Source organism: Diorhabda sublineata, chromosome 10 (genome assembly GCF_026230105.1).
Source record: "Diorhabda sublineata isolate icDioSubl1.1 chromosome 10, icDioSubl1.1, whole genome shotgun sequence".
Taxonomy (NCBI): Eukaryota; Metazoa; Arthropoda; class Insecta; order Coleoptera; family Chrysomelidae; genus Diorhabda; species Diorhabda sublineata.
In genome coordinates, this window is record NC_079483.1 from 15,179,711 (window position 1) to 15,192,789 (window position 13,079).

Genomic DNA, 13,079 nt, shown 5'->3' on the forward strand with positions numbered 1-13,079 from the left:
GACTCCTGTTAGTATTCGTAAATTGTTCTTACTTAGAATCTTTGCTTGTCGGAGCCCCTGTAAATTGTACTAATAATTGGTTTCTCCATTGTTCTGTACCTGATACCACAGAATTGTTCAAGTCCCACGAGGGACTTGTCTGTCCCGCTTTAGCTTCACTCCGGTGTTTCCCGGAATCCATTGTAGGGTAACTTTATTTTTCTTGCTAGTTCGTTTATTTTTTCTATGCAATCCCAAACGAGTTTTAGATTTAATAATATTGGAGCTTAAAGCTCTAATAGCTGGTTGACATTCGGTGACGATGATGATAGCTCATTTCGAGATGGAACTGGATACATTTTTGAATTGCATTGCATACCATTTAATGGAATTTCTGTTCATTTCTTGTATGGTGTTATGATCCCAATTATTTCTACAGCTTAGTTTTGGCAACTTACATTATAGAAAACGCCATATAGACCGGAACTGAACTTACGCATTCTTAAGAAAGTACAGAGAGAAAAAAAATAATTAAAAAATGTATTGGAAAAGAAATTAATTATTACTGTACCGAAAGTTTTATCGGTTTGTTATATTTCAAAGCCTTGTTTACAATGTGTACCCTTATTTATTATTAACGGTCATTACTATTTAACTTCTGCTCCTGTATCTTGTACGCCTAGAAAATTAAACGTAATCCCTCGTCGCCTGTTTCATATATCATTCAGTTGGTAGGTATCCAACCCTCAACGCTTCCCTTGAATTCCCTTATGTATTCGAAGGTAATAAATATAGGGAAACGCGTCCGTTCGGACAAATTCCTTTGTAAAGCTCCGAAATTGGATTTTACACAAGTCGATAAACCAAAACTACGAATAAGTAAGGGCTGAAACATATTCTACCAATGAAAGAAAAGTTGAGACTCTTTGCGTTGATTCTTTCATTGGCAAATTCTATTAGGTATTTATAATATTATCATAATCAAAATGGAAATAACTAAAACAAATTTATGGCACAGTTAATCTCTTCTTTTAAGCTTGAAAATTGGTGAAAGCTTACCTTTTAATGTCCCAAATACACTATAATTTATTTGAGTTGAAATATTCATTATTTATTTTATCTTTATTTTGATATAATATCGAAAAAGCACCCTATAAAAATATCAGCTATCGTTTAAAAGTCGGTGAGTTTATTCTTTGTTGGATTCCTTACGTTCTGATGATGTGAAAAAATATTACCATCACAATGGTTATTTTTTTCAAAAATGGCAAAAAAACGAAGAAAGCTTGTTTTTTGTTAATCATTATATACAATTTTTATTTAAATATTTAGACTTTTCGATTGAAAATTAGGATACTCTTTCGATATTTAGTCAAAATAAGGTTAAAAAATGAATATTACAAATCAAATAAGTTACAGTGTGTTTAGGTAAGTTCTCACCAATTTTCGTGTAAAAAGAATGTTTGTAAAAGATAAACATAATAAACCAAAAATTTGAATTGTTCACATTAATTTTGAGGTTATGTTACAAAAGTATGAATAAAAAAGTTGTAGATCTTTCTTTTTCATAGGGACAGTCGTTTTGCTGGAAATCAAGATCAAGACCATTTTTTACCCATAAAAACTCACCCCCTTTTCGACCTCACATCGCCCATAAATTATAGCTTCTTTTATTTTCATCACATTGTCCTCCTTTTCCAATGGGTTTCATCCTACTACTATTATTTTTGGTTTAAGAAATTATCAGCCTAGTATATTTCAGGTGATTCAAGTTTTTTACAATAAAAATAATATTAAATAATAAACTCATAATGTTTGCATAGGTTTCCCCGTCTAATATTTAATAGTAACTTTTTTATTTCCTCCCTTTCCCTTTCCCGCGTAATTTGCAAAACTTGCTGGCGCAAATATTACACTTATTGACCAATATCGCTCTTTCCATAACTAGTTACGTAAATAACTATTAGAACATTTGTATAACCATATTAATATCATAAGAAAAACTTTACATACATTTTTATCGCATAGAATTAATAAAAGAACATTCAGGAATCGATAACGTTTACCTAATTCAATTCCCAGTCGCCCTTAATGCCCTTATTTCCTATGAGATCAACAACTCATATCATCAATCTACAATCAATTTAGCAAATAATCCCCTGGGTAATGATCATTTTGATAAGCTAAGTATGTACAAGAATCAATCTCAGCAAAAATATATCAAAAGGGGAAAGCTGAAAAATTAGGGAGGTGTAATGACAAAGTTAATTACTTTTCACAGGAGTAAATTCTTTTCTTATCTGTTGCTTTTGACATTTGATATTAGGCAAGAGCAAATTTTTGTAAAACACCTGGTTAGGTTAGGTTAGGTTCGGTTAGGTTAGGTTAGGTTAGGTTAGGTTAGGTTAGATTGGGTTAGGTTAGGTTACGTTAGGTGACGTGACTAACGATTTCATAGAGCGACTGATACGTTGTCGCATATACGAGAATCAAAACTCACCGGCAGTTTGTGTTATTATTTACTTCTGGCAAACAGAGAGAATTGGAAAAATCGAGTTTACGTATGAAATCAAGAAAAATTACGTGTTACGTGTGAAATGCCGCATGATAAGATAGAGTAATAAATTTTTTGTCCAGAACTGTGACTAGTTTTTATTATTTATCATTCCGTATATTGCTTGTCATTTCCGGCGTTCTGCAAAACGCCTGACATTCCAGGCGAGTTGCATGACCACAATACTCGACGAGCCGTTCGGTAACTCGTCTGAGAAAGCCAGGCGTATTGCGGAACCCGGCAGATGCCACTGCAGTCGGTATCTAGGTTATATATCCATACTGCAGCTGAAGAGCTGGTTCGACTTGAATGAATTTTTGCTGCATTCAAGTGAGAGTCTCGAAGATTTACATTCTTAAAACAGCACGGTAGGTGGCGTTGCATTTAAGTGTGCATACGATTATTTATCTATACTACTACCACTAAATGCAGTTGATATTAAATACTGTCGTATTCGACGTATTCGACAATATTGAATGTATTTCGTTTATTTTTTGAAATTTTAAGTAATTTTAGTGTATTATACTAAATTTGTTACGTTATTATGGCATTTTAATTATTTTGTACAGTCTCTTTATATGTCCAATTATATGTGACGTGTTCTCGCGTTGGAAAAGCGTCAAGCTTATTCATTTAAACTCGTCAGTTGACTAAAAATATTATTCATCAACTAGCATTAAGGTAAACTTAAGCAAATATTATCGATTGGAACGAATTGTTTTTAAAAAAGATAATGTTATTTTAAAATTGAACGTTCTAGAATAAACCCCCTTATACTTTTTCGATAAACTGACGCGTTTCCAAGTTATTCCACTATAAAATTTCCTAATTTTTTCAATTTTTTTTATTCTTAACTTTTTTGGTTTCACAGATGCTTTCATTCAACTTAAAATTTCTAATACTATCGTATCTTAATTTTTCAATAAATCAAATTTTTTTTTATCTAAAAATTATTTTCATTTATTTTTTCTCCGTTACTTTGTGACATTAGTCTGTGAAATCAGAAAAATGATTGAGAATACAAAAAATTTGACACAATTGATAGTTTCGTGAAAAAATTGAAACAAAAATAGAAAATATAATAAATTATATTTTAAAGTCAATTTCATAAAAGAAAAGGATTTGGTTTAGTATTTTTGATTAACCATTAAAGAGTTATGAAATTCTGAACTCAAAAAACCAAGTTTTCCCATACTAAACATTCGAAAATTGAAATCTTGATATTGATATTAAGGGCTGTGGCTTTCACAGCATATTTTTCAACATTTCTAGCAATATCTTCGATATATTTGAGAGAATTTTTTTATAATAAGTCTAATAAATATACTCAAAAATCATACATTCAAACACCCAAGACTCAAAATTGAACTGTCCAACAATCCATCAGTAGAATAATCAAACTAAACACTTTAAAAAACGCACATATTAATAACCTGAATACAACATTTATTTTTTTATGACTACTGTTGTTTTTTAGAGCGAAAATCATAGAAATTTTTCAGATTTTTTCAAAATAAAAATAGAACGTGATTAAATATGTAATAAAGAAATATTGCAAAATTATGTGTTTCTCAACACTTCTTACCATTTAAGGTTTTACGGGGATCGGTTATGGACACTAAAAGGATGAAAAAAGAAGTATCTTAATTTGAACATAGCTCGAGATATTTAGGGTTAATAATGTTTTTGGAACACCCTGTACATGTAGAGAAATCAACAGGAATTGTCAACTTCCCAGGAAAAGTATTTTCTAAAATTTTATAGATATAAGAATGTATAGAATTGGTTAGAAATCAAATCTTAAGCTACGATAATCGTTTTATAACGAATTTCTCGTAGTTAACTGTTTGAAAGAGCTTACCTAAGTTATATTTCCAAAAATCTTTTGTTGGTAAATTCCCGTTCCGACCTCCAAGTATATAAACATATTCCCCTATAAGAGTTGAACTATGCTTTGACCTCGCGGACGGCGCCGGACTCTTGACGTTATCAGGCGCCACACTGCTCCACATTTCACATCGAAACAGATCCCCCTTCTCTCCGTCCTCGAGGTCCTGATTAAGCCTGAAATATGGAAAAGAAAAAGAAATCAACTAAATCTGCGAGCATAGAAATCGTCACATTATAAACTTTTGACTTTAATCATATTTTTTTATCAAAATAAGAAATATGCTATTTGAAACATAATTTAATATTAGTCAATCTGCAATTGGTCCACAACAGGCACGCCTGTTTTTTGCACAGGATCATCTTAATTGGACGTTGGAACAAAAGGGGATCTGTTTTGTTCTCAAGTGAGACCAGAATATGCCTCTAAGATAGCGACCGAAAACCAAAGAGCAATTTGCAGAATGCTGCTATGAAGAGCGGAGTGCTTAGAGACCGTGACGTCAACTACATTGGAGACAAAATTACCTATATGCATGACAATGTGAGACTGCACACCCCCATAATCGTGTAAGATTGCATTCCAGAAGTTCCGACTTTAATCCGATAGAACATTTATGGGATTAACTACAAAGGAGAATTGTGAAGAAGAGTGGCTTAACATCTCACAAGAAATGAAAGCTTAGATCTATGCCTAATTATATAAAAGATGTTATTAGGGCAAGAGGAGGTCACGTCTATTATTACGAAATTAAGTGCTAAGCGTTAAATTGTCAATAATCCTATTTATGTTAATGATAAAAAAAGCTTAAGCTCAATAATGAAAAAAGCAATTTACTTTTACTATGTTAAACATAAAAAGTCGAAATAGCTTTTCATAAATCCATACTCACATAAAGCATATTAAATTGTCTTTCAAACAGCATATTTTATTTGATTTGATTAGTAATTTAAAACAAAATTAGTTAAAGTCGAAAGTTTACAGAGGACCAAGTATATTTATAGGAAAAGTAACTTTCTTTCGGTTACTTTGTTAGTATATTCACAATACTCGGACTCGTCCATTATTATTTCAAATCGCAATTCTTCGCATACAATTATCATGTGTACAGAATGACCCATTTAAAAGATATGGGATGTCATCATAGATGTTGTTGAATAGCATTTTAATGGATATTTTCTGTAATAAGTGAATTTTTCTTACTTGGAGAACATACTACCGTCTTCCAAGCAGAAATATGATAATATCGATCTACTCAGACAGGAGAGCTGCTATACAAACCAGGCTTGTGCTGGAGGTAAAAGTCCTACAAGAGCAGATGAATGAATGCTGAAAGATCCAGCTCGTTTGGGTATTCGGACACTCGGACAAAAAGCCAACGACGCGGCTCACCAGATTGGGATCAACAAAAGGGCCCACAAGTCAATATTAGTGTAGTCAATTAACATCCCTCAGTAGGTTTTCCGCAAAACAGACTCTATGGAGGTGGAGGGAAACACCTGGCATAAAACAAGCTTAAACACTCCTCTCTTACCAAAGAATTCCTCCACTTAAACCGGCGTGAATTTCGATTGATGATTGGCATTTTAAGACACCATCTTCAAACTGCAAGGCATGTCATCTGTGCGTGCTCAGCACTCACAATGCGAAGTTTATACACCTGGGAAGCCTCACAGTTTACCCAACCCAAGTAACTGACTAGTTTTTTCAAGGACATCGGCCTGTGGTAGTTTTAAGTAGAGCATTGAGACTATAAGAAGGCATATGTACACAACAGTCTCTGGCGGACCATAACTCAATTATAAGCTATGAATATCAAATTTGTATTCCTTAACAATTACATAAAAAATTTGATTAGACAATATCGTGTCTTTATACCTGACAATTCAGATTTCTGTGAAAAATAGTTGAATATGGCTTTGACTGAAGCGTTTAAAACAAAATTTTTCGATTGATTAAATATGGAATTCAAACCGAAATTACACATATACGAGTATTTAGAAAAAACATCTCGACTTACTGCTTGTATCATATTTTTACTGTAAGAAAATCACAAAATCACTTATGTTCGTGTTCAAATATCACTGAAAATAAATTCTTAAGAGTCTCGATATTAGAGAATAATAGCCACCTAAAATGTTTGTATTTCATCATGTCAATTACCACTGATTAAACATATTTAATCTATTTGTCAATTTTGATACGAAAATTTTTCAAATTAACATGATATCATATATAATGTCATATATACAGTTTTTTCTTTGCTCAGTAAACTGAATTTTATTCTTTGTCCACTCTATTAATTTATATATAAATTATTCCACTGCTTTTAAGCAATTAATAGTATCTATTAGCAAACAACTCAAGTTATAATTCTCATTATAATAAGTCGAAAATATTTTCGAACTAATTTGATAATTTCATAAACGAAGCTCCTGATGAGAATGTAATTTATATGCAGTGGGAAATATAATTTCATTGAAACACCAAACAATAAGACAGAAAATCCAAATAATATACTATAATTTCTTGATACCTCAACCAGTTAGTACGTCAACAAAATATATTGTGTCCCTGATAGTTGAAATGACTTTCGATTCAAATTTTCATTCTTCAGATAATGATTTCTAACATAATTTTAGTTTTGAAAATTTTCAAGGAACCTATTTTTCCCTACTCTGCTATTACATAGTTGTTTAGAATCAACATTTAGATATCAAAATCATCGGCCAGCTTCTAATGTTCACTTCCCAAATCAAAGACTAATATTTGTACCAAAAAATGTCGTGGGAAAACAAAGTTGTATCCAAAACAATGGTAATCACTTGTATGTTTGTGCTAATTTTTTGGCTTCGATTTTGCCCTATTTTGAGCCATCAGATTTAATTTAAACTGTGCACACTTGTCTAAAGCGAGTACTACACGATGCGTTCAACGTTTACACCAACATCCACCTTCCAACGTTGGCTGAGCATTGGACAATGGATGGAACCTTACCTAAAGAAATGAAAACGTGGAAAAGAGTGATAAACATTATACAACAGTTATAAATTATGTTAAAATAAATTAGAATGATACTGGCAAAATTGGTTTTTCATACAAAACACGTAGCATTCACACTCAAAATAACAAGAAGTGTTGTTTCGTTCCAAGGTTGGGTATTCCCTTTATGCATGCTGAAACCTTTATAACGATACAGAAACGAAAAGTAACTATCTGGAGCGACAACTGCAAAATTAAAACAAAATGTTATTGTTTTTATGGATTTATTTAGTTTCCAAGGGACATTCCATCATAATTATCCAGTGTCTGATCATGCATTTATGAGCTGCGACAGAAATTTCGCCTAAATTGAAAAGCGAAAAAGTAAAATGAGGTGCGAGGTACTAATGGACTTGATGAAAATTGTGATAGCTACAGCAAAAAATACGATTTTTTTGATTTTAAACATGCTTCAATATACAACTCCAAAATTTGAAAACACAATGGATTCATATTAATGGAGAACATTCAGGATACAATAACATTCGTAAAATCCTGAACGAAATAGAGCTTTGGAAATCAACAAATGTCACAAGTAGAGCAATCGCAGAAATGACAGAATTTCGAAAGATAAACGACAAAATCTGTTAGCAATGATTTCTCGCGTAAAAAAAGATGATAGACATTTTTATGAAGACCTTTCGAATCCTGATATTCATTAGAAGCTTCATTTTATGCGTTTTCTCATTATAAATTACTCAAAATAATGATTTGAGTATTTCGATCATTATTTATTTCAAGTGTTTGTATTTATTGTTATTGTTATAGATAATGTATAGTATCTACCTCACAGTAATAATCATAACTCACTCGTATTACAAACTTCATCTGCATGAATTATGACGCTCTTTAGATACTATTAATATGATTTGAAACAGCTTCAAATTGAACTTTTTCCAAGATATATTGAAATTTAAGCCATTTTCTGTTTCCTATTCCTATTTAAAGTGTAAGATAAATGCAATTAAACCATAATTGGAAAGCTTTTCTAGAAATTGTAGCTCAAAAATGGAAAGAGCATATTCCTTTTGCCATTAATTCCAATACTTGTTCAACTGCCGACATTTAAATGGGCTTGAGGGTGTTTTGGTGGCGTTGGAGTCCATTACTGCTTAAGAACTACCGACCGAGTATAATAATCCTCAAGGGATGAATTTCTGAGTTCCCCTAAGTGTAATTCTCCCTGTTTCATCTCTATTCGAAGATTTTCTAGTGATGTGACGACTTATTCCAACACACGAAGACATAAAAAATGATCTTTCAACTTTTCTGTCGTGACTATCGTATGTCATGTATGAATTTAATACCTAAGTGTGTCATGTTTTCATTACAACAGGATTTTTAAAAGATATACATATATAATTACTATAATTATAGGGTGTACACCTTTACATAAACAGAAATTATGGCTTGTAATTGGAAGATTTTATAAAAATCAAATGTTTTACAAATTACATAATATTTTAACGTTTAAAATGATTTTAATAAAATAGTTTTTTCATCGCATTCACCTTCTCACCAAATTTCAATAGGCCATCATAATCCAACGTGTGTGAAAAAATAGTTTAGACTCAATTAGTGAAAAGTTGCAAATCAGAGGAGATGCAAAAAATATTGCGTACAGACGTTTTTCCGCACTTAATTACGTGTGAGTGCAGGTATATGTTTCTATGAATTTTCAATAACTACAATATTTTTATAATACATGTAACTTCCCGTAAATGTAGGAATTAATAAAGAATTTTACAAAATTTCAACAGAGAAAAAAGGTGAACCAGAAGAAGCACGATAAGAGGTTTGTACTGGTATTCTGAATGCCATTAACAATGACACAAACGATAACAGCATTTGACCAATTGTAGATTTTCACTTATAATGTTATATTTATTAAGTATCAAAAAACACTCACTATTTTGAATTCTACAACAATATTAGAAAAATTCCGAAGACGCTTATACGTATTCCAAACGATGATGTAACTGATTAATTTCATTTTTAGTTTGTTAGTGTATAACAATCAGAAATAAAAATTTCGCTAGTTTACCATTTAAGAACTTAATTAATCTTGTAACAGTTATAATAGCAATAATGCAAATATAGCTTCATATCACCTACATAATATCCTGGTTTTAGTGTTGAAAAATAATTTATCACAAACGGAATGGTATTAACGAGCTGGTGAAAAAAAAGTCTTTGATAACAATACCGCATGTTGTTATAACTATATAATAACCAAGAAAAAACAAAATATAAATAAAAAGTATTTTTTCGAGCACATATCTTATGTGTCCAAGCGAAACCGGCCGGTGAGTTTCGAATACATAACAAATTTTCACCTTTTAACTACTGTCTATACGAATAAACTAATTGAAATGACGAACACATTGTAGAATATAAACAGTACCATTGGAAATTTTTCTATTCGTTAAGGATTAGAATGAGTAGACAGTTGAATGACCTACTCTTTAATTAATACAAAATTACGACATAGAATACTTGTAATTCCAGTTTATGCAAGGCCGCTTATTGGTATAATTCTCGTGGATCTGGCGAAATTAGGATTAATGTAAAAATGTTGATTATTGTCCTTTTGATATGTTTATGCTTCTAAATGTTTTTAAGTTCAGGTCTCTTCTGTTTCAATATTAGTTTTTTTAAGTATATCAAAATATGATATTTTGATAAGTATTTAATTTATATAATATATATAAGAGCGGTTTCTTATTGGGAACGTGGCAATGAAACACCAAAGTGGACTAACTTTAATATATTTTCCGAGCTTTGGAATACTTATGTATTCATCGTCTGGTACTGAAATTTTGGTTAAATATAATATAAGAAATATGTAAAAATATATAACAATAAAAAAATTCAAATTTTCTTATATTGTTATACATTTATTCATATTTCTTATATTGTAATTGAACATAATTTCAGTCCCAGACAAAAATACGTAATTATTGCAATTTATTCCAATGCTCGGAAAATATATTAAAGTTAGTCCACTTTACTGTTTCATTGCCACGTTCCCTATAAGAAATCGCTCTTATATATATTATATAAATTTAATATTTATTAAAATATCATATTTTGATATACTTAAATCGTTAAAAGTCGAAACGTTAATTTTTACCTTCCTTTCAAAAATTATTAAAAAAAACTAATCCTCCAGCAAATTATTTATCAAGTCTCTCTGCTATTTCATCTCACTATACTCCAGTGTGTCCAGGAGCCTATTAGAAAGTCACTTTATTCTTTTTGCCTAGTTCATTCAACTTGTCCAGGCATCTCAAAGTTGTAATGGCTGCTTGGCTACCAGATAAAATGATCATCTCATGTTTGCGATAATTAGTCCTAGGTTTGACTAGATACGTTTTTCAATTGTATATATTTCGACTTGAAAAGTACTAGGTGTACTCTCAAGCTTTCGGAGTGTTTAGTTTCAGGCCTGTACACTCCTATTCCAGTTTCTCTTGGTGATTTGGAGCCGTCTCTATACCATTTCATGGCATTTCCATAATTCCATTCACTTTCACAACTTAATTTTGAGGAATTTATATTCAAAAACTAAACTCTTGGTATTTCATCCTAAGGCATGTACCAGATTTGATCATTATTTGAGGAAGATTTTGGTTTATTTCTGGTGCTTCCTTCTCTGAACATTCAGTGTAAGGTTTTTTTCGTTATGCTTAAAAACCCTGACACCATAAAGTTACATGAATTGCTACTTGTTCCATTCTCCAGAGCAAAAGTGTCAAAAAATCTAGTAGGAATGAAGCCAACAATTCAATCTTTCAAAAATCAATTGCAATTCATGGATGCTTTCTCTTTTTGCGTAGCCTTTATCAAAAGAGAATAGAGACATTATTTTCTTATTAGCAATCAATCTCGATTCCTTAAAAAGAACGAAAACCATTTCTGATTTTCCTAAACTGAAAAAATTGAAACTTTATAATTTTTGTAAAAGAATCGAAAACAATTACCAAGGAAGAAAGATTTAAAAATGCTTTGGAATCGTTCTTAGTCGTAAAAAATCATTTTGACGTAAATTTTTTGGCACTTTTCCGGCCAAAATAGCAGTCTATGAATCTGTTTTCTAGTGAAGCTCAAGATAAATATTGATAAAAAGAAACGAAAACATTATCACACATTTATAACATAAGAATAATGCAGACTATATATTGTTTTATTATTCCTTTCTTCATCCTATTTTTGGGTTGTTTGTTTGTGAATTTATTCGCAATTCTGGCGACACTATTTTAATTTGATTTTGAGTACTAGAATATCTCAAATAGATGTATTTTTTTATCCTAATATTCGATTTTGATCGAAAAAGCTTGCTCACTCACTCACAATAATTAATTAATATAAGCGGCTTAATTTCCACGTGAAAAAGAATGTTTTCGCACAAATACATACTTTTGAAGCTTAATAATAAGCATTTGAGTCTCAATATATACCAAATGCTTAGGATTAATTCTACTTCAGTTTCTTTATCTTTACATAGCTTATGATCATAATAATGACTTACATTGATTACTAATTTTTCATAGTCGTTAACGGTTTCAAATTAAAATTCAGACAATTATGAATGAACTTTCTCCCGCTTTATTACAAATATCATCATACTCACCAACTATTCAGCCGAAAATATTTCGCAATACTTTTTCCTTGTCGCAGCGCTACATTTAGTCTACTAAACACTACATCACAAACAAAACAACCGAAACGTATCAAACAATTTCAACTACAACGTTTGTTTGCGTTGAACCCCGAGAACACTTTTCCTTCCAAACGCATGGTGATATTATTTTCCAAATTTCACCCTGCAAACAATAAATATCTGTACGCGCTTGCGCGAAATATACGCCTGAGGAAAAGCTGCGGTCCGAACTCGGAATGGAATGATATTGATTAGAATTTTCCCGGCATCGTGACTAGAGCTGTGGATAAACGATAAACGACGCGTCGTGACGAGATAGCCAACATTGCGTCGTGATACTCGTTAAAAAATTGGGGGTAGTAGCTACCCCTACGCAAATGAATTTGTCGTCGTTGATGGTCAATTATTATATTCAGTTTGTTTCAATTTGGAAGGAACAAGTGGGCAATACAAAAAATTAATAGAGATTAATTAACATAACGTGAATAGAATATTCTATGAAAAGTTTGAACTGACTTTCATTGTTGCTTGTACACAGTTATGATGAAGTCATTTTTGGAGAAAAATGGAAAAGCACGATACACAAGAAAAGCTGAGGGAATAAATTGAAAGCTAAAATGAGTTTTGGAATTATGTAAAAAAAATGCGTAATTAGAAAGTTAAAACTTAAACTTACCTAGTAAGAACGTCTGTTTCATTCAGAACAGAATCAGTTATCACAATTTGATTATTATGGCTCCTTTAACCGAAAGAGGAAGGATTGAAATTAGCAAATTAACCGCATTAATGACGATTTTATTAAAGCACACTTTACTTGTTTTTACTTTTAATAAATTGAAAAACCACTCGAACCCTTTACAGAAATGGAAACAGAAAATTCACCCGTATACGAACCCTCAACATCTAAAATTAACATAACAGAAAATTTAATAAAAAAATGACGTTCCGGGTTT

The 13,079-nt window shown here is 31.3% G+C and overlaps 1 protein-coding gene across 2 annotated transcripts in view; it reads right to left on the bottom strand.

Moving 5' to 3' along the window:
• Positions 1-12,264, bottom strand: part of LOC130449442 (uncharacterized) — a 32,730-nt gene extending 20,466 nt beyond the window's left edge. Inside the window, exons 1-2 of one of the 2 annotated variants that reach the window (XM_056787259.1) lie at positions 12,097-12,264; positions 4,395-4,597 (exon numbers count right to left, since the gene is read on the bottom strand). In XM_056787259.1, coding sequence (XP_056643237.1) covers positions 4,395-4,545 — 151 coding nt within the window. In that variant the 5' untranslated portion in view covers positions 4,546-4,597; positions 12,097-12,264. Of the gene's footprint in view, positions 1-4,394; positions 4,598-9,578; positions 9,589-12,096 lie in introns of those variants that run through there. The other variant, XM_056787258.1, reaches the window with a different exon arrangement.
• Between the last annotated feature and the right edge of the window lie 815 nt (positions 12,265-13,079).